Source organism: Procambarus clarkii, chromosome 23, assembly GCF_040958095.1.
Source record: "Procambarus clarkii isolate CNS0578487 chromosome 23, FALCON_Pclarkii_2.0, whole genome shotgun sequence".
Lineage (NCBI taxonomy): Eukaryota > Metazoa > Arthropoda > Malacostraca > Decapoda > Cambaridae > Procambarus > Procambarus clarkii.
Window position 1 is genome coordinate 10,689,007 of NC_091172.1, and position 21,069 is coordinate 10,710,075.

A 21,069-nucleotide genomic window follows, 5' to 3' on the forward strand; every position below is an offset into this window, starting at 1 on the left:
GTTCACTTGCTTTGTTGGTAATCCCATCGATGTTTGAGTACATTACCTTGAAGCTCACTTTCCTATATCCATTTTCACCCACCCTCCCCCACTAGTGCAGGAAGCTGTTCCATGGGCATTGTTGCTTGGGTAAGCTCATCCTCCTGTGGGGTAGTTACCAGGGGTTCTGAGGGAGGTGGGGGGGGGGAAGGAGGGGCAGGGGGAGGATGGCTTAGAACTGGGGTGGGGGATAGTGGACTTAGTTCGTGTCTGGGAAGGCTTGGGGCAGGAGGAAGACCAGGGAGTGGGAGGGAAGGGGGTACCCGGGGTAGGGAGGGAGGGTGGGGTGGAATGGTGGAACTCCCAACCTATAGGGTGGTGAGTTGGGATGTTGCAGTCCCCTCTGGGGTTCCCGAGGTGCTGGGTTGGGGTTCCACACTCCCCACTGGGATTGCTGGGTTGAGGGTTGAGGTTCACTGGCTCCCTTCCCTCTGCCTGTGTCGCCTTGGGTTGGCAGTTGCAGCCAGTTGTCTTGACTTTGAGTTGGGGAGTGTGTGGTGACTGCCTCCCGGGTACATCCCTCTTTTTTTTTTTTCTCTGTGGGTAGTTAGCTCCGGGGATCCGAAGGGGCTTCCCCCAGAAAACCAGCGTTGAATGTAATGAAACGCCATTTTCTGGGCGAGACCCGGAGGCTCCTCAGCATCCCTCCCTCCCTCCCTCCATCCGGCGGTTTTTCGCATTTTTGACATCCAGCATCAGAACTGATGGTGGATAGCCGGCGCGGTAGGTCTGGGGCTCCCCCTTCCCCCTCCTGGGGAGGGGGGAGCTGCACAGACAGCGGCGCGGTAACGTGTGACGTCATGATCGTTTGCTCGTTTCTTTTAGGGGGAGTTCTATTCACCTGTTCGGCTTGTGGTAGCAATTTTCACCAGAATAGGGGTTTGTTTTGGGACACTTACCTTTCTGGGTGCCTGACCTGGTCAATGGCAGACACAGAATGCTTTCAACCACTCGGGGGTTTCTATAGGCCATTGCTCCCCTTGCCTCTGTGAGGGGGCCAGGTTCTGGCTCATGGTGTCCGGTAGGTCCATAGAACTCCATACACATGACTGATGCCAAAGTCTGACATGTCTGGCATATCAGCCTGGATAAGCTCCGGGGAGCCTTCGGGTCTCGCCCAGAAAATGGCGTTTCATTACATTCAATGCTGGTTTTTTAACTTTGACTGATGTTGCTTTGATAAAGATTTAATTACAGCAGTACAGGATTGAGATCTAATTTTGCTGTGAGTTTCAAAGTAGCCATTTTTTTTTAAGTTAAAAATATTGTTTTTGAAGTTTATATTTTGCAATGTTCTCAAGGATTTTAAATTTGTTTAAATCATAAAGTAAATCATGAGAATCATTTAAATTCATTTTGCTATTCATCAGTATTTAGTTTTCTCATTAGAAATGTAGTGAAAATAGTTTACTGGTTCAAAGAGGCATCATGAGTCAAATTGATTTGAGCACCTCCTTAGTTGTGACTGAAGATTTCATAACTTTGCCTTTGTAGGTTGCTGATCAGCTAAGGAACCCAACCTTGCCAAGAGGAAGAGTTGGAGTGCTTCTCTTGAGCGAGTCCACGATGGATACAGTTGCCTCTCAATTGAGGATTGATCCTGGCAATAGTATCCATAAGTGGTTTAAACAGGTAAACTTGCTCAATTTAATATTTTCTTAAGAAGCCTTTTGGTGGTTCCATGGAACTATCTTGCTGAGATCTCCCAACTACTAGGTCACATCAGCTGCAAAATTATATTTGTCCTACCAGGAACCAGAGCTAGAAACTGGGCCCCTTCACAGAGGCAGAGAGAGCTGGCGACACTTCACCATCCCACTGGGAAAGCATCAAGAAAGTCAGTGAACAATAAAGACCACTGCTTGGTTCAAAAGGACTGAAGCCTCGAAACCACCATTCGAACTCCCCTAACAATGTAAACCAATGGCGAAATCTCTCGAAAGTAGAGCCAGCTCGTTATCACTAACCCCCCCACACTTGTACTGTAATTGGGGGGTCTGGAGCTCCAGGTGTACCCCCAGCTTTCCAAGCTAATTCTGTCCCTGATGTGTACACGTCTGTTTATCCACTGTAGGGCTCATGGTTTGTCAACCAGTCAAACGGGTCCCACTACTTCTAAGCTAAAGTGCTGGCCATCCTTGGACTTTGTCCTGTGGGTGCCATTTGTATGGTATTGTTCTGTGTTTTACTTAACTTCATGAGCATGTTTTCTGTTTGTTTTGTGTTGTGTGAACCTGGCTCATAGGGTGCTTAGAACTGCATGTGGTCAGGGCCCGTCTTCCCTGTATGTTCACTAGCACTGTCCATGCACTGGCAGTTTTCTTCTCTGGTGTGTTCAGAATTTGCTCTTAAGAGGCTGGACCACCGATGTGGAGGGCCTCACCTTGGCTATTTCAATGATCTTTTGACCCCTCTGTCTAGACCCATGATTGGACGATCATTTTGGTTGGTTGGGGCGCACCTGTATTACATGGCATGCCATGGTCAGCCTTCACAGTTGCATTAATTTGACTGTTTGTCTAATTGTATAATTCCCATCGAGTGTCCTCTGTGCCTGGGTGTTTTGTTTTGCAAGGCCTTCAGGCCTTGTGGGTTTTTGGTGCAATCGAGAATTTTTGGTTGACCCAATGTGTTAGGCGGTTTCGAGGCTTTATATTCTGTGAACCTTGTCTGTAATGCTTCGTTACCTTTCTGGATGCTTTCCTAGTGGATTGGAGGAATGTCACTTGCTCTGAGCCTTTGTGATGGGGGCCAGGTTCTGGCTCTGGTTGCAAGTAAGTTAAGTGGGGCAAAGGTAAGAGCCCCAAAACAAACCCCTATTCTGGTGAAAACATTTCTAAAAAGAGCTGAACGAGTGGACAGAACTCCCCAAATGAAAACAAGCAAACTAGCATGACTTCACCACATTGCCGCGCCGCTGTCTGCGCAACCCTTCACTTCCCAGGAGGGGAAAGGGGAAGTCTCAGACCTTCATGCCAGCTACCCACCCTTCAGTTCTTGGCTGATGTGACATTGGCAAGGTCGAGTGCCTCTGGCTCCAGAATTTTTTTTCTGTTCTGTGCCTTGTGGTATGATGCTGTCTCTACGGTCGGTGTGCGAGCCAGGAGTACTCAGGCTGTATGCACCTACAGTTTCCTTCCCTAGGTGCCTTGTAAGTACTGCCCTTGGGGCTTGGGGCCACCTTCTGCGAGTCAACTAGGGTTCTACCTCTGCTGTGTCTTTTGCTGCTCGGTGATTGACCACCTTTGGAATCAGATGGGGTTTCAGTGTTTCCCTGTTTGTCTCTGGGTAGAGGGTAGTTTTCGTCACTGTTAGGGGTGCAGGGTATTGTGTTGCTAGTTACCACCTCATATACCTCTGTTCCCGCCTGGGTACATTTGTCTTTTTGCGGGATTTTTCTTTTTGTTTAGCTGCCTGGTGGGGGAGTCTGCCACTTGGTTAGTCTGACCCTATTGTTACTTAATGGTCCTCCGCTAGGCTCCTGTGAGTAATTACCTAAGTGTAGTTACAGGATGAGAGCTACGCTCGTGGTGTCCCGTCTTCCCAGCACTCTTTGTCATATAACGCTTTGAAACTACTGACGGTCTTGGCCTCCACCACCTTCTCACCTAACTTGTTCCAACCGTCTATTACTCTGTTTACGAGAGTGAATTTTCTTATATTTCTTCGGCATCTGTGTTTAGTTAGTTTAAATCTATGACCTCTTGTTTTTAAAGTTCCAGGTCTCAGGAAATCTTCCCTATCGATTTCATCAATTCCTGTTACTATTTTGTATGTAGTGATCATATCACCTCTTTTTCTTCTGTCTTCTAGTTTTGGCATATTTAATGCCTCTAACCTCTCCTCATAGCTCTTGCCCTTCAGTTCTGGGAGCCACTTAATAGCATGTCTTTGCACCTTTTCCAGTTTGTTGATGTGCTTCTTAAGATATGGGCACCACACAACCGCTGCATATTCTAGCTTTGGCCTAACAAAAGTTGTGAACAATTTTTTTAGTATATCGCCATCCATGTATTTAAATGCAATTCTGAAGTTAGAAAGCGTGGCATAGGCTCCTCGCACAATATTCTTTATGTGGTCCTCAGGTGATAGTTTTCTATCTAGAACCACCCCTAGATCTCTTTCTTTATCAGAATTCTTTAAAGATTTCTCACATAATATATAGGTTGTGTGGGGTCTATGTTCTCCTATTCCACATTCCATAACATGGCATTTATTAACATTAAATTCCATTTGCCAAGTGGTGCTCCATATACTTATTTTGTCCAGGTCATCTTGAAGAGCATGACAATCATCTAAGTTTCTTTTCCTTCCTATTATCTTAGCATCATCAGCAAACATGTTCATATAATTCTGTATACCAACTGGTAGATCATTTTTGTAGACAATAAACATCACTGGTGCAAGAACTGAACCCTGTGGTACTCCACTTGTGACATTTCTCCAGTCCGATACATTGCCTCTGATCACTGCCCTCATTTTTCTATCAGTCAGAAAATTTTTCATCCATGTTAGAAGCTTACCTGTCACCCCTCCAATATTTTCCAATTTCCAGAACAACCTCTTATGTGGAACTCTGTCGAAAGCCTTTTTTAGGTCCAGATAGATGCAGTCAACCCAACCATCTCTTTCCTGTAATATCTCTGTTGCTCGATCATAGAAACTGAGTAAATTCGATACACAGGATCTTCCAGATCGAAAACCATACTGTCTGTCTGATATTATATCATTTCTCTCCAGGTGTTTTACCCATTTAGTTTTAATTATTTTTTCCTATATTTTGACTATTACACTTGTCAATGATACAGGTCTATAATTAAGGGGGTCTGTACATGTGTACAGACGTACATGTCCCGGGGATTCAGCTTTAGCACTTTGCTTGGTAGTTTTGGGCACCAGCTAGCGGTACCCTGCCTGGGCTTTCCTTAGCGGAATACCACGACTAAGGGCCCTGGGAAACCCCGCAGTGGCTCTGTGGTCCAATGGATACGATTCCTGGGTCCCCTCTCGCTTCGTGGGAGTCACAAAGTTACTCTGTTCCCTTGTCTCAGGGTGGCAATCACCGGTTGTGCCTCCACCATGCTGCCTGTTGGGTCGGTGACACTTTTGACCCGGAGTTGTGCGAGTTTTGTTGCTTGTAAGTACTCTAGTTTCCGCAATCTACTGAAGCTCATATGCTGGAAGCAGGCAGCTTCAGCATTACATGCTAGGTTCAGGTTGCTGCAACGCGAGAGGTTGGTTGCTTCCCCGGATGCCCTGAGACTGCCCAGCCCCGGGTACCTCACCCCGAGGAACCGGGGGTGAGCCGTCCTCTAAACACCCTGCCTCTAAAGAAAAGGCAGGAGGGTTACCATTTCCGTTGCCTTCCATTCGGCTTGAATCTAGCACCTCGCGATTTCACACACCTTACCCTGGGTCGTGGTGCCCTGTCTTCATCTTTTAGGTGTTCGGATTCTGGCCTACCTCGACGACTGGCTGATGTAGACTTCCAGGCAATCCGCGTGTCTGCTCGCCAGGGATCTGGTTCTTTCTCACCCTGCTGGGTTCGGGTTCCTGGTGAACTGGTGAAAGTCCCATCTGATTCCCTCTCATGTTTGGTCTTGGCTGGGGTCTTGTGTGGGACACTTGGACCGCTTCTTTGGCTCTCTCTTCAGAGGCTTTGCTTGAGCTGCGTTCCTGCCTTCGCCTGTTTTTGAGGGGCTTCCAGGTCACTCGGCAGTTGCTCGATAGTTTGTTTGGGAGCCTGAACTTTGCCATGATGATATACCCGCCGGGTCAGGTTTGGCTTTGTCAGCTGTTCTGGTTCCTTCGGGGATGTCCCTTCTGCCTCTCTCACGACCATTGGGTTTGGCCTCCCAGAGGCCTTGCGTCGGTTGCCGCATTGATGGCTTCCTCTTTGGGTTTTTCGGGGTTCAGTGCCTTGGCGCCTATCCAAGACCTTGCTCGATGTGTTCACAGATGCGTCGTCTCTGGGCTGGGGCTTTGTGACCAGTGCTCACTGGGATGGTGGGATCTGGCCTTCCGTCGGACTCAGATCAAGGAAGCTCGTGTATTGACGATCAGGCTCCATTCGGACTGTTCCCACCTGTGGTTTATTGTCTGAACTGCGGGTATTCGATGTGGTCCTTGGCTATTTGGGGCTGGTTGCTTCGGGGGACTTGTCTGCCGAGTTCTCGGGGTTTGGCTCTCCTGGTGGTTCACATTTGGGGGGTTACCTTACCTTGAGGTTACCTTGAGGTGCTTCCGGGGCTTAGCGTCCCTGCGGCCCGGTCGTCGACCAGGCCTCCTGGTTACCGGACTGATCAACCAGGCTGTTGGACGCGGCTGCTCGCAGCCTGACGTACGAGTCACAGCCTGGTTGATCAGGTATCTTTTGGAGGTGTTTATCCAGTTCTCTCTTGAACACTGTGAGGGGTCGGCCAGTTATGCCCCTTATGTGTAGTGGAAGCGTGTTGAACAGTCTCGGACCTCTGATGTTGATAGAGTTCTCTCTCAGAGTACCAGTTGCACCTCTGTTTTTCAACGGGGGTATTCTGCACATCCTGCCATGTCTTCTGGTCTCATGTGATGTTATTTCTGTGTGCAGGTTTGGGACCAGCCCCTCTAATATTTTCCACGTCCAATGTCCTGGTGGACAGCCTGTCATGGTTCGTTCTCCAGTCCACAGAATGGACAGTCGACGCCGACTCGTTTAATTGGCTTTGCCGGACGTTCGGGCCTTGGGAGGTGGACCTCTTCTCGTCGGCATGGCTGAGGCGTCTTCTGGTATACATGGCGCCCTTCCCCAACTGCGAGGCAATCGGGATCGATGCCTTCAGGCAGGATTGGGTGAGGTGGGGTTACCTGTACCTCTTCCCACTGGTTCAGCTGTTGCTCCAGGTCTTGGCTCGCTTGGAGACCTTCCAGGGGAAAACTCTCCTTCTGTTTAAGGGAACTGGTCGGCCGAGCGGACAGCACGCTGAACTTGTGATCCTGTGGTCCTGGGTTCGATCCCAGGTGCCGGTTAGAAACGATGGGCAGAGTTTCTTTCACCCTATGCCCCTGTTACCTAGCAGTAAAATAGGTACCTGGGTGTTAGTCAGCTGTCACGGGCTGCTTCCTGGGGGTGGAGGCCTGGTCGAGGACCGGGCCGCGGGGACACTAAAAAGCCCCGAAATCATCTCAAGATAACCTCAAGATAAGATAACTTGTCTCCTTGGTGGCCGGCCCAGCCTTGGTTTCAGGCACTGCTTGCTCAGTGTCCAAACCCGAGGGTCTTCCCGCAGCTCGGCCTCTTTCAACAGATGAGTCTGGCCCAGTACGTGGCTGGTTTGCCCTTCTCCTCGAGTCTTTGCGTCAATCATCACGTGTATGGTGCACAGGTGGCTTCATTGATGGTTTCCCCACCTGCGTGCTTCGTCTCGGCGGCAGTATGAAGTATCCTGGCAGTTCTTTTGTTATTTCCTATCTCTGCGTAGGTGTACTACGGTCTCTGATAGGGTTGTCTTGTTCTTTCTTGCGTGGTTGTTTCAGGATCGTCATCATATACCGAATACTGTCACCTCGTATCGTGCGACGATGGAGCTTGCGTTCGGTATTGATGTTACTTCTGCATGGTATTGATGTTACTTCTGCTCCATTCCGAAAGCTGTCTCGTGCGTTGTTTCACCTTCAGCTTGCTCATGCTCCGTTTGAGCCGTCTTGGTCGTTGGACCGGGTGCTCTTTTCTCTCTTCTCGGTTTATAGTGGCCCCTTCGCTTCAGGCTTGTTTTTTTAAGGCTCCTTTCTTGTTGGCATTCGCCTCTGGGGGTCGGGTTGGGGAGCTTCATTGTCTCCTCCGGCGCAGGGGCTTTCTGCTCTTTTGGTCCTGGTGGTAGGTTTGTTCCTTTGCAGCCGTCTCCTTTTCTGGCGAAGAATGAGTCAGAAAAGGAGCTTTCCGGAGGGGTCATTGGGTTGTTGATGCTTGGTTGGTCGGGTTGTGGGTGCATCATGTGTTGTGTTCAGTTGCGGCTCCCTGCCGTTATCTGCGCGCCATAGCTTTGGTAGCTGTGGACGCACTTTGGGTTGACTCAGTTTCCCTTTTTCCCTGTTCCATGGCATGGGTTTCCCAGGTTGTCCGCATGACGTACCAGGCTGTGACTCGTACGTCAGGCTGCGAGCAGCCGCGTCCAACAGCCTGGTTGATCAGTCCGGCAACCAGGAGGCCTGGTCGACGACCGGGCCGCGGGGACGCTAAGCCCCGGAAGCACCTCAAGGTAACCTCAAGGTATGGTTATCAGGTCTAGCCAGCCTGTGGTCTATCTTCTTGCTTACGACCTTTGTACATTTGCTGCCTTGGTTGCCGTTTTCGGTAACATGTCATGGGTTGACATTCGAACACAGGGTTTTTGGAGTTCGAACAGGGTCCAGGCCGCTCGCTACCTTGTTGATGTTCCTTGGTCTCGTAGGACCTCTGTCACATTGGGTCGGCGGTTGAAGCCAGTTGTCTCGACTTCAAGTTGAGGAGCGAGGGCCAACTGCCTCCTGGGTAAGTACCTGTTTTTGTTTTTGTCGTTGGGTAGTTAGCTCCGGGGAGCCGACGGGGCTCCCCCCAGAAAACCAACGTTGAATCTAATGAAACTCCACTTTCTGGGTGAGACCCGGAGGCTCTCCGGCAGGCCTCCCTCCGGTCAGCAGTTTTTGACATCCAGCCTTAAGAACCAAAGGGTGGGTAGCAAGCGTGAAGGTCTAGGGCTCCTCCTTCCCCTTCCCGGGTAGGGGGCAGGATTGCGCAGACAGCAGCGCAGCAATCTAGTGACGTCATGCTAGTTTGCTTGTTTTGATTTGCGAGTTCTGTCTACTCGTTTGACTCTTTCTAGCAATGTTTTCACCAGAATAGGGGTTTCTTTTGGGACACTTACCTTCTTGGGCACCTGACCCGGTCGATGGCAGACCTAGAATGCTTCCAACCACACGGGGGTTTCTATAGACCATTGCTTGTTGTGCCTCTCTGAGGGGGCCAGGTTCTGGCTTGTAGTCCCAGGTTCTGGTCCCCGGTAGTCCTAGAACTCCATGCACATTGACTGATGCCAGAAATCTAATATATCCATATCAGCCTGGATAGCTCCGGGAAGCCGCCGGGTCTCACCCAGAAAATGGCGTTTCATTACATTAAACGCTGGTTTTATTAACCCATAAAATAGCAGTTAATGCAATACATATCTCTTTATGTTAAGAGCAACTGTAGGACAGTGGTCTATGTCCTCAGCTCACGACCAAGGGATTTGGATTCAATCCTGTACAGGACAGAAATAGTTGTCAACATTTCCATTCACCTCAGGCCTCTGTTCACTTACTAGTAAAATAGGTTCCTAGGAGTAAGCAATTGTTGTTGGTTGTGTCTTGGGTAAGGTTAGTAGTTGGTGTTGGGAAGAAAGCTTACTCTCTATTAATTGATTGATATTTAATTAATAGATTAATTTAAATTAATCGAATGACCACCCTTTTTTTACTGAAAAGGGAAACAGGTAAAGATAAATGATAAGGACTGAAATACCAGTGCCTATGGATAAGGAAACTATTAAAGGTTATTCTTTAAACTTCAATGGACTGTATGATATATTAATGTTCGAAAATAATCTTTCCGTCCTTCACAAAATGGGGGGTTAATACCAGAAGTAATCTACTCCCAGTACGCTTCATCGAGGCTGGTTCTTCCTGGAATAAAATTAGTAATTCCTACTAAATTATATGTTAGTAAACATTAGATAAATTGATTAATGGTAAGAAGATTATATGTTGATGAAACAAGAAATTATTCTCATTTGACTTTAATGAGGTTATCAATTACGTTAGATATCTCAAGTCAAATAAACTAAATATCCTTGACTGATAATCGATTATTGATTTCACTCAATCAAAGAAAATAATTGAAAAGGGTTCAGCTGCTTAGTTGTAATAGTGAACGGAGAGGTAGAGGTGCGATGGCGTCGTCTGCTGCTTGCTGCAACACGTGAGCTCGAGCATGGCGTGGGAACATGAGAGGACCACGACCGCTTTCAACACAAGCTGAAATTTCAACTAAATATACCAATTGTTTACACCTACTATCCTGTATCCTCACTATGCCATAGAAGGAATAAAATTAATTCCTTGTGGACGTACTTATTGTTTGGGAAGGTCGCGTGGTGTAACGATGGACAGTGCACAATAAAATTTAAAAGGAGTACTCAATATATACAATACTAGGGCACTTAACCTGCTGGTTGTCCACCGAAGCATTCCTAGATTGCTACTGGAGCAATTGCACGCTCCTAGGCCGATTAACTGCAAGGGCCTAACGTAGAATTGATGGAATTCGACTCCCGGGACGCATGATGTGATTGTTGGCGTCGCTAGCTCGTGTGCTTAGTGGCAAATGCCCTCATGGCGAATGGCGTCTCTCCGCCTCTCTCCCTCAGCCCGTCTCACGCGTTCACAATAGAATTTAATAATCACGGATAATTCTTTTCCGTGTAATTACTGATGTAATACGTTAATGAGAACAGGATTGCAATTGTAGGGAATTAAATATCATCATATTCTCGTTAAATGGTGTTAATCGAGAAATGGAGAGAAATTTTATTTCCTCCATAGCATTCGTACGTGACAGTTAAAACTGTTACTTGGTGATAATCTGAGTTGATAACTCTCGGTTTTTGGATTATTAGGAGTTATATTATCTGTAGTAAATTATTGCACGGAATACTGATAAATTTAGAGAACCACATTCAATTCTCGAACATATTGGTAATAAATATGCTTAGATAGACATTATCTGACGCAATACTGCCTCTCGATGGCGTGAGAATGTTAGCAATACGCTCAGATAAAGAAATATTAATTTATGTTAGCACTACAGTTAGTAGAATTAATATTTACTGTAATTAGTATACAATAATGATGTATTATAATACAATGGTAGTGTGTCAGTGTTGGAAATTTCCAACAGTTGGACTAAGGAACCTTGATAATGCTAAGTACAGGCTTCCTGTCCCTGATAACAAGAGTTATTTTGAGGTGGGATTATAAAATGAAGTCTTGACTCCAGGGTGTGGTTTAATATCGAGGTCCAGTTTTTTGTTTTAAATAAAATTTGTCAAAGCTGCAGAAAAATTGAATTGGTGGTAGCAAATTGTGCAAATATGGGTAATTTTTATTTATTATTATTAATTTTATTATTATTATTGTTATTATTATTATTATTAATATTATTATGATGATGATTATGATTATTATTTACTATTTATTATTGTTTTTCAGTATTCTAATTTGAAATTAATTAAATTTTCAATAGGTTGATTTTGTGGTTCCTGTGCTGTCACCACAGTTCTTGCGTCAGATTCAAAACCAAGATTGGGATAGTAACTGTATGGATGAAAAACGCTACAATCGCTTTGTGTACCGTCTGACATTGGATCATTACGTAAATAAAGGCAGCAGAAACTACAAGTGTCGTCCTCTCTGCCCTTCCGAGTACCACTCTGAGGTGAGCCTTGCTGTTGCACAAATAAAATTTTGCTCTATAAATCACCACATATTTTATAGCCTTTGGAAGAGGATGATTATACTTTTCTCTTTGTGTTGTTGCTCTATTGGGTAACATTCAGACTCTTGCCTATGTTATTACATACATGTGCTTGAGGCTAGTGAGGATTGGCTTCCTGGGTCTGCTGTCTCACTTCTGGGTTTCTGGTATAACACAAGTTTGATCTCGATTTCCCACAACTCCACTATTTGGTTTTGAAGCTGTGGATTGAATTGACTCAGCCGCTTCTTCGTTCATTTCTTTCTGCATGTTACTTTATCACATTTTTCCTTACATCCTTGTGATTCATTGAATGTAAACACTATTGTTTGCATCCTTAAGTCCAACTGCTCATCTGGAATTTTATTTGTCATCTTTGTGTATGTACAGTGGGGCCTCAACTTACGATGGTAATCCGTTCCCAGAGACGGATCGTAAGTCGAAGCGATTTTTCCCATAAGAAATAAAGGGAATTGAATTAATCCGTTCCCCACCCTCCAAAATATTATCTTACAAATACATTTTATACTGAATACAATGTTTTTTTATCTAACTACATTATAGTACATATGTTTATCTTACCTTTATGGAGGACTCTTGATGGCGTATGGAAGATGGTGATGAGGGGGGAGGAGGGGAGTTGTTACTAGTTTGGAAGGGAAGTCCCATTCCATTATCACATCAGGCAGTGATGTTTTCTCTGGGGTACTCTCTCTCCTATGTTTTGCCTGAATAGCACTAGGACCTGGTTGTGGTTCACTGCTTGTTTGTTTCACTATAAATTTGTCAAGAGACACTTGTTTTTCCCTTCGTTTTAACATTTGTCTGTAGTGATGCATCAGTGTCATTGAATAGGTTAAGGCAACGGCCTACTGCAGCTTGATTTGGGCGAGTCGTTTCAGCAAAGGTTTGCAATTCTTCCCATGCTGCACACATATTCTTAATTGTTGAGGAAGGGACATTCTGTACTGGCACATCCTCCCCTGAAGGATCCTCAGCTGCCTCTTCTTGCTGCTCCTTTTGAAGGGCTTGGAGTTCTTCGTTGTGTTCTTCCACCAACTCCTCCACATCAGCACCATTCAACTCCAAACCCAATTGCCGACCCAGAGAAACAATTTCCTCAACAAGAGGCACTTCAGGTTCAGGCTCAAACCCCTCAAAGTCTCGTTCTGCAAAACATTCAGGTCACAGTTTTCTCCAGCCAGAGATCATGGTTCTGACAGTCACTTCTTGCCAGGCTTTGTCAACAAGTTTTAAAGCACTATAAATGTTAAAATGTTTTTTCCAGAACTCTTTGAGGGCGAGTTGTGTGGCATCCGTCACTTCGACACATCTCCGGAAAAGTGCCCTTGCATAAAGTTTCTTAAAATTGGCAATGATTTTCTGGTCCATAGGCTGAAGTAGAGGAGTGGTGTTGGGAGGAAGGAACTTTATTGTAACAAAACTAAATTCCTCCATCAATGAATCCTCCAAGCCTGGAGGATGGGCAGGAGCATTGTCGAGGAGAAGCAGGGCCTTGAGTGGCAAACTGTTCTTCTGCAAATATTTTTTGATGGCAGGGTACACCACGTCATGCACCCACTGGGTGCATTTACCCCACTCGGTAAAAAATTGCCTAGTCACCCATGCCTTAGCATTAGCCTTCCACATCACACACATTTTGTGTTTCTGCACATTATATTTTTTGAAAACCCTTGGATTTTCGGAATGATACACAAGCAAGGGTTAAATTTTCAAATCGCCACTCGCATTACCACACAACACAAGAGTAAACCGATCTTTCATAGGCTTGTGTCTGGGCAATGACTTCTCCTCCTTGGTAATGTATGTTTTCTTTGGCAATCTTTTCCAGAATAGCCCTGTCTTGTCACAATTAAACACTTGTTGTGGTAGGTATACCTCACTCTGCACAAAATCTTTAAATTCGCCAATGAATCTTTCAGCCGCTGGTTTGTCTGAGCTGGCAGCCTCCCCATGCTTCACAACACTATGAATGCCACTTCTTTTTCTAAATTTCTCAAAACAACCCCTGCTCACCTTAACCACTTAACTGCACCAACCGAGTATTCTCGGTCGGCGGGAAACTGCGCCAACCGAGAAAACTCTCTTTGATTTTTTCGTACCCATTCTAAATGTGTGTGAGGTTGGTTGTGTACGAAATGGACTCTTAGGACCTCCAGTGAGAGGCAGCCATCTTGAAAAAAATTCCCAGAATGCCCTAGGGCTGCTGGCTGAGTTCTGAGTGAGCAACCATGGGTGGTGTACGCATCTGGCTCCCAAACACCTGTCTGACACGGTATTGTATGCACTATACACATAAGCTTGTAGGGTGCCCAAAGAGCATAGTGGCCACTTTCCACACAGCCAGACAAGTCATGCAGATGACGCCACCTCCTTTACCCAAATGGCTCCTCCCAACATAATCCTTTTGCTGTTATTACACTAATACACACATTATATATAAGTATCTACATTTGTGTTCACCACAGAGAACCACTGAGCTGGTATGGTGAATGCAGACAATAACAGGTGCCCACACAGTCAGTAAACGATGCTATCTCCCTCCGTCCCTCAGCATTACTCCTCCCAAAGCGCTAATTATCACAACAATCCTGCTATTATCACAAATCCGGTCAGTTTTATCACAGTCAGAGGTCATCTGTAATACTGTCATCACTAAATAATAACAGTTATATATTTATTTTGATATTTTTCAGCGATGCTGTGGTCACAAGCTGAACAGCAATGCTGTTCGCTCATGCTGCGTGCGCCAGCCTTGGTTGCTCCAACAGTACTGTGACTCTCACCGGAGAATATTGCCCACGATTTTTTTTTACACCATGTGCACCATGGGACATGTTACTTATGGCATATATATACGCCATGCGCAGTTTAAGGGTTAAGTTCGTAACTCGAGCCCGGACCACCAGGAGCAATGAGCATATTGCTCCTGACATATATGCAACTGAAAACTGGAGTTTTCAGTTGCATATATGCTTAGGGATCATTCAAGCTTGTTTGCATTTGTGTTGCTCACATGGCCCCACAAAAATGAGGTTATTTGATGAAATAGCTATGCCCAGGATTACCATCAAAGTGCCGTTTGGGTGGTTGTTCAAATAGCCTCGGCTATCACTGTCTTTTGTACAGTCACTGATGGCTGAGTGGTTTAAGGCCACCTCTGGTGCAAGTGTATGGACCATAGCCTCGGAGAAGAAAATAAAGAGTACTCAGAGAAGACCTTGTGGATCCTCACTGAACACTTTGATATTATCTTCTCCTACCACCCCTATTCATTTTGTATATGTGTATATATATATATATCTAACTTTATTTTAAAATTTCATTACAGAAAAAGGGTTACAACATTGGTTACATGCAGGGTACAAGACTACTTGTCACAAGTTGTATAGCTCCTCCAGCTCCTCAGATGGGTGGCAGGAACCATGGATGCAGTGAGCATTTCCTCTCTGGATTGCCACACTAAGGCGCTGAAAGAGAAAACTGGCAGCTCTAGGGTCTCTAGTTGTTTTGATTAGCTTGGAACCCAACTCCTTCAAAAAACTAGCAGAACTTTTACCCCAGGCACCAAATGTTTCTGAGGCAATGGGGACAAAATTGTAGTGGTGCTCAAGGTCTCTGTATTTACGTGACTTGGCTGCTTCACGGTGATTGGCAGCTCCTCCTGCTTGTGTAGCACTGAAGTCAACATAGGTGTTGGCTAAAGTTGAAATGCAAGTTTAGTCTCACACCAACTGTCTACCATTCTCCCAGGGGTTCATCGTGATTCTGTCTGAGCGACCGACAGGTTCATCAGAGTTGCGGGACATTAGGTAACGGGGCTCTCTCTCTGCTGGACAACTAGCTGTGGTAAGACTTCTCTTAATAATGTCGTTAACCTCGCTGTGTCTTGCATGCCATTCTGCTGTCCTTTGGCAGAGAAGGCCATGCTGTCCGTACCTGTCGGCCTCTGCCTCGCCGCGAATACACCTGTATTCGGTATGGATTGGGGCAGCTAGGCGGAGAGCCACGGCAATTCGGAGGGTCTGCAGTGTGAGATGGGTGCCAGTTGCTGACATTGGGGTTGCTAATAGGAAGTCACCTGCACGGGGAGCTGCCACAGCTCTTAAGTTGGGCAGTGTCATGTGGTGTTGTCGCAGCTTCCAGCAAAGTCGCAGCTTCTTGGTCGGCAATCGGGTGATCCCAGCTGGATTGTTTATGGGCTTCAGAAGGCGGTGGTTGGGGTGCTGGTCCTGCGAGAGAGACCCATTTGGTTGTGCAGTCTGTGAAGCTGGGATCATGTACCCCTGCCTGTTGAACTAGGTGCTCGGGTAGGATTTCCTTCAAGTTGTCAGACACCACTGAAGAGGACAGGAATGCTGGTACAGCATTTGGCTCACAAATATCACAAGTAATGGCTCACAAATATCCACATTTTCTATGCATAAGTTTGTTAGGCTAGGTAAGTGGCATAGGTTCATGCATTTCAATCCCCCAGATTTTGTACGTTATGGCAAATAAAAAAATGAGCTGCAGTACTATTGGTGTTGAAGTTCAAATACGAATGTTACAAGTTAAAATCTATCTGTGTTTAAAATCTATCTTCAAATGTTTGCAGGTGATGAAAAGTGAGCTAGTAGAGGGAAATGGACTTTTGCAAATGTTTTGGAATTGCTCACAGGAAAACAAGGTTGAAGAGTTTGCCGAGATTATCATAAACGAAGCTAAACTACAGAAGAAGAAAAAAACAAAGCACTGATCTTTTGTGACAAGCTACTGAAAAAGGGCAAGTTAATTATTGTCAATTTAGAGAGCATTCCATTCTTATATGTTCGTGCAACTGTTGTTGTTCCTCTGTGTCATTTGTACTTGCTTGTTTTATTGCATGCATGAAGCTTGGCTAAGAAACTGAGTACAAGTAGCTTTGGAAAATAAAGCATAAATAAAAATGTTCTCTACTTAATATGTTATTGACAAGTGAAGGATTTGTTTCCAAGAAATGACGGGTCTGGAATGTTTGGAATAACTAACTTTCTTTTAAAGTAAGGAAATTAACTTTAACCCTTTAGGTGCAATTATTATCATGTTTTGATAGTCTAGCACTTCTGCAATGTGGTCATCATTATCGTCTTGCATTAATACCAATGTTGCCTATATGGTGTCAATTGCTCATTGATGTCTCCCAGTAGTCATAAGAGGCCACAAAATTAGTCAGTCAAATAGACTTGAGTTACTGTCCTCTATCACATATGATGACCACACTGAACTGCCAGCTTAAAGATCTTCACTGTATATATTCATTTTGGTAGGTAGGTGTCCCAAAACAGACCCCTACTGGTAGAAAATTGCAACCTGAGATCGAACCAGTGGCCAAAAACACCTCCCAAGAAAAACAAGGAAACAAGCACATTGTCATCAACCTGATGCACGCCACTCATTCACCCCAATAAAAGAGAGATCGCCCCTTTGCCCCAGAGCCTGGTTTGAAGGTTTCCGAGGCTGGGGGAGTCGGCCTGGGGCGCTTGGGCCCCGTTCGATCCTGCTTGTGCTTTGGTGCCCTCGGGGTAGGGTCTGCTGTTGCAATGTTCAGAATTTTTTGTACGAATTTGATATGGGTTTGTCAACCCCCTCCCCCCCTTTCAAATCGTATCGTTTCCGGGTTCCCTTGGGTTCCGCAGATTCGTCCTTCCAGAGGTTTTCTACCTCTCGGATTTTCCTTGAGGAGGTTTGGGAGGCCTCAGTGCCTACCTTTCCCGAGACCCGGATTTTTCCTCTGTAATGGACTCTATCTCATATGAGTTCGGGTCTTCCCCGTATTGGGTGCGTTATGAGGTTCCGGCATCTTCCTGGCTTGCAGACTGCCCTTTCTTTTCTCTTGGTGCGTGGTACATGTTCTATCATTCCCAAATGTTTGAGTGGCAAGAGCTTAATACGGTGTTGACAGTTTACTAAGGGGGCGCCTTTGAGCACCTTAATGTGTGCCTTTACGAACCGCTGTGCTTCTTCGTGAGGTTGGCTTGCTCCAGTTACATGCCCAGGTCCCATCTCTTTTGGCTGCTTTGGTTGTGGAGGATTTTCCTGCTCGCAGATATTTGGCCTCAGTCCCTCTGCTTTTTTTTCTTTCTTGAGCTGTCTTTTGACTGGCTTGTGGATGATGTGAAGGCATCCAGTGCTGGGCCATCGTCTGCCGTGTTGACCTCAGCGGCAAAGGCATTGGTGGCGTGTCTTAATCTGTATGCACCTATCCTCTGGAAGGTGCTGTCTCTGTTTTACGCCTCTTGCCTTATGTGTCGGCAGGCCGTTCTCACTCTCTCGGTTGATTCTGCTTGGGCCCCTGGTTCTTAGATTTTCATCTTCGTTTTGTCCGCTGTTGTTTGCGGGCTCTTTTGTTACTCAGTTTTGGCAGGGGGCTTCTGCTAGTTGCCGTCCTCCTTCGGATTTGTTGCTTTTCCGGGGTGCATGCTCTCGCGCTTCCTGGAAGGATGAGAGCATGCACTGCTTTCATTGCCTTTCTTTCGAGCTGAATCTGGCACCTCATGTTTTCACGCATCTTACCTGGGTTGTGGTGGTCCATCTGCATCTGCTATGTGTTCGGGTTTTGGCCTACCTTGACGACTGGTTGGTTTGGGCTCCCAGCCAATCCGCTTGTCTGCTCTCCAGGGGTTTGGTTCTTTCCCAACTCATTGGGTTTGGGTTCCTGGTGAACTGGAGGAAATCCCATCAGGTTCCATCTTAGGTTTGGACTTTGCTGGGCCTTGTCTGGGATTCCCAGACAGCATCCTTGTCTCTTCCTCAGGTGGTGTTGCTCCAGCTGCAGTCCTGCCATTGGCTGTTTCTGAGGGGGTCCAGGGTTGCTCAGGCAGCTGTGCAGGAGTCTGAACTTTGCTGTTATTATTTACCCGCTGGGTTGGGTTTGGTTGTGGCATCTGTTCTGGTTCTTTCGGGGTCGTCCCTTCTGCCTTTCTCACGATCGCTGGATTCGTCCCTCTGCATCTCCGGCTTCCTCTTCGGACTCTTCGGGGTTCGGTGTCTTGGCACCTTCAGGAGCCCTTGCTCGATGTGTTCTTGGATGCCTCGTCTCTCGGCTGGGGCTTTGTGACCAGTGCTCACCAGGCCAACCAGGGTTGGTGGGCTCCGTCTTTCCTTCTGGCTCACAACTTCGTGTGGGAGTTTGTGGTGGTGTGGCTTTTGCTGCATCGGATCCAGCACCCTTAAGGCTCTACGATCCAGCTCCATTTAGACTGAGTTCTGGTGGTTTATTGCCTGAACTGCAGGGATGTCTTTGCATTCCTTGGCTCTTTGGGGCTGGTCGCTTTGAGTGGCTCCTCTGCTGAGTTCTCGGGGTTTAGCTTTTTGTATGGTTCATATCAGGGGCGTGTCCATGGAATGGACGGCTGACGCCGACTCCTTCAGTTGGGTTTACCGGACGTTTGGGCCCCCAGAGGTGGGCCTCTTCGCTGTGGCGTAGTCAAGGCGTCTTCCCGTCTATGTGGCACCCTTCCACGACTATGAAGACGTCGCAGGAGACGCTTTTCGGCAGGACTGGTTGAGGTAGGGTTACCTGTACCTCTTCCCATGGTTCAGCTGTTAATTCGGAGGTTTGGCTCAGTTTGATTCCTATCAGGGAAGGGTTCTTCTGGCCCCATGGTGGATGGCCCAGCCTAGTTCAGGCGCTGCTTGCTCAGTGTCTGAACTCTGGTGTTTTCCGTGGCTCCGCCTCTTTCAGAAGATTGGGCCGGTGAGGTTTCTTGCTGGTTCGTTCTGCTCTTCCGCAGTTCGCGTCTGGTATTACTGACGAATGTGTACCACAATCTGTACGGTGAGTAGGTGGCTTCTCTAATGGTTTCCCACCTGCGGTCTTCTTCTCGGCGACAGTATGAAGTCTCTTGGCAGTCTTGCGTTCGGGGTGGATGTCACTTCTGCTCCGTTTCGTAAGCTTTCTCGTGCATTTTTCCACCTCTGGCCTGCTCATGTGCTGCCTGAGCCGTCTTGGTCCTTAGACTGGGTGCTTTCCTTTCTCTCTTCACAGTTAGTGGTGGCCCCTTCATTCTGTGACTGCTTTCAGAAGGCATTGTATTTGTTGGCTTTGGCTTTTGGGGGTCGGGTCGGGGAGCTTCATGCCCTCCTCCGGTGTAGGGGCTTCTGCTCTTTATGGTCCTGCTGGATGTTTTGTTCGCTTGCAGTCATCTCCTTTTCTGGCGAAGAATGAGACGGCGGGCTTCCGGAGGGGTCCGAGGGTTATCGATATTTGGTTGGTCAGGTCGGGGGTGCATCATGTGTTGTGTCCGGTTGTGGCTTTATGCCATTACCTGTGTATACTCAGCCTGTGTCCGGAGACGTGCTCTGGGTTGACTTGGTATCCCTCGTTTCCTGTTCCAGGGCTTGGGTGTCTCAGGTCGTCCGCAGGGTCATTAAGTCTAGCCAGCCTGCGGTCTACCCTCGCACCCATGATGTTCAGAAGTTTGCAGCTCTTGCTGCGGTGTTTGGGAACATGTCTTAGACGGACATTCAGGCACGGCGGTTTTGGAGGTCGAACAGGGTTCTAGCTCATGTTGTCACAATGTGCCGGGCCCTCATTAGTCGTGTGCTGCTTAGGGTCGGCGGTTGCAGCCAGTTGTCTCATCTTCGTCATGAGTCATGCGGTGCAGCTGCCTCCCGGGTAAGTTGCTCTTTTACTGTTCTTTGGGTAGTTAACACCAGGGAGCCGATGGGGCTTCCCCACAGAAAACCAGCATTGAATGTAATGAAATGCCATTTTCTGGGTGAGTCTCGGAGACTCCTTGGCACCCTCCTTCCCTCCGGTCAGCGGTTTTTGTTTCTAATTGCTCAATGTCCAAACTGAGGGCAGATGGCTTGCTTGGGTGTGGTGTGGCCTCTCTGTGGGGGGGGGGAGGGGGCACAATGAGCAGCTTGATGAGCAGCACGTCGAGTTGAAGATGATTTGCCTGTTTCCTTGTTTTTCTTGGAAAGAGTTTTTGGCCTCTGGTTCAGTCTCAGGTTGCAATTTTCTATCAGTTGGGGGTCTGTTTTGGGGTGCCTACCTTTCTGGGTTCCCAATCCCCCGTCGATGGCAGACATGAATTACTCCCAAACAGTGGAGTTTTCATAGGCCATTGCTCCCTTCGCCTCTCTGAGGGAACCATGTTCTGGCTAGTGGTTCCAAAAATACAAAATTGGCTATTTTGTATTTTTGGTCTTTTTAAAAAGATATACATGGTAAAAGAAAAATTTTAAAATAACTTTTATTTTGTGTGTGTGTGTGTGTACTCACCTAGTTGTACTCATCTAGTTGTGTCTGCAGGATCGAGCATTGACTCTTGGATCCCGCCTTTCGAGCATCGGTTGTTTACAGCAATGACTCCTGTCCCATTTCCCTATCATACCTGGTTTTAAAATTATGAATAGTATTTGCTTCCACAACCTGTTCCTGAAGTGCATTCCATTTCCCCACTACTCTCACGCTAAAAGAAAACTTCCTAACATCTCTGTGACTCATCTGAGTTTCA

At 46.8% G+C, this 21,069-nt stretch overlaps 1 protein-coding gene across 2 annotated transcripts in view; it reads left to right on the top strand.

The window, feature by feature from the left end:
• LOC123764072 (uncharacterized) overlaps window positions 1-21,069 on the top strand; it is an 80,307-nt gene that overhangs the window by 48,481 nt on the left and 10,757 nt on the right. The window contains exons 6-8 of one of the 2 annotated variants that reach the window (XM_069329879.1): window positions 1,534-1,671; window positions 11,333-11,524; window positions 16,182-16,349. In XM_069329879.1, the coding sequence (XP_069185980.1) occupies window positions 1,534-1,671; window positions 11,333-11,524; window positions 16,182-16,322 (471 nt within the window). In that variant the 3' untranslated portion in view covers window positions 16,323-16,349. The remainder of the gene's footprint in view (window positions 1-1,533; window positions 1,672-11,332; window positions 11,525-16,181; window positions 16,350-21,069) is intronic. The other variant, XM_069329880.1, reaches the window with a different exon arrangement.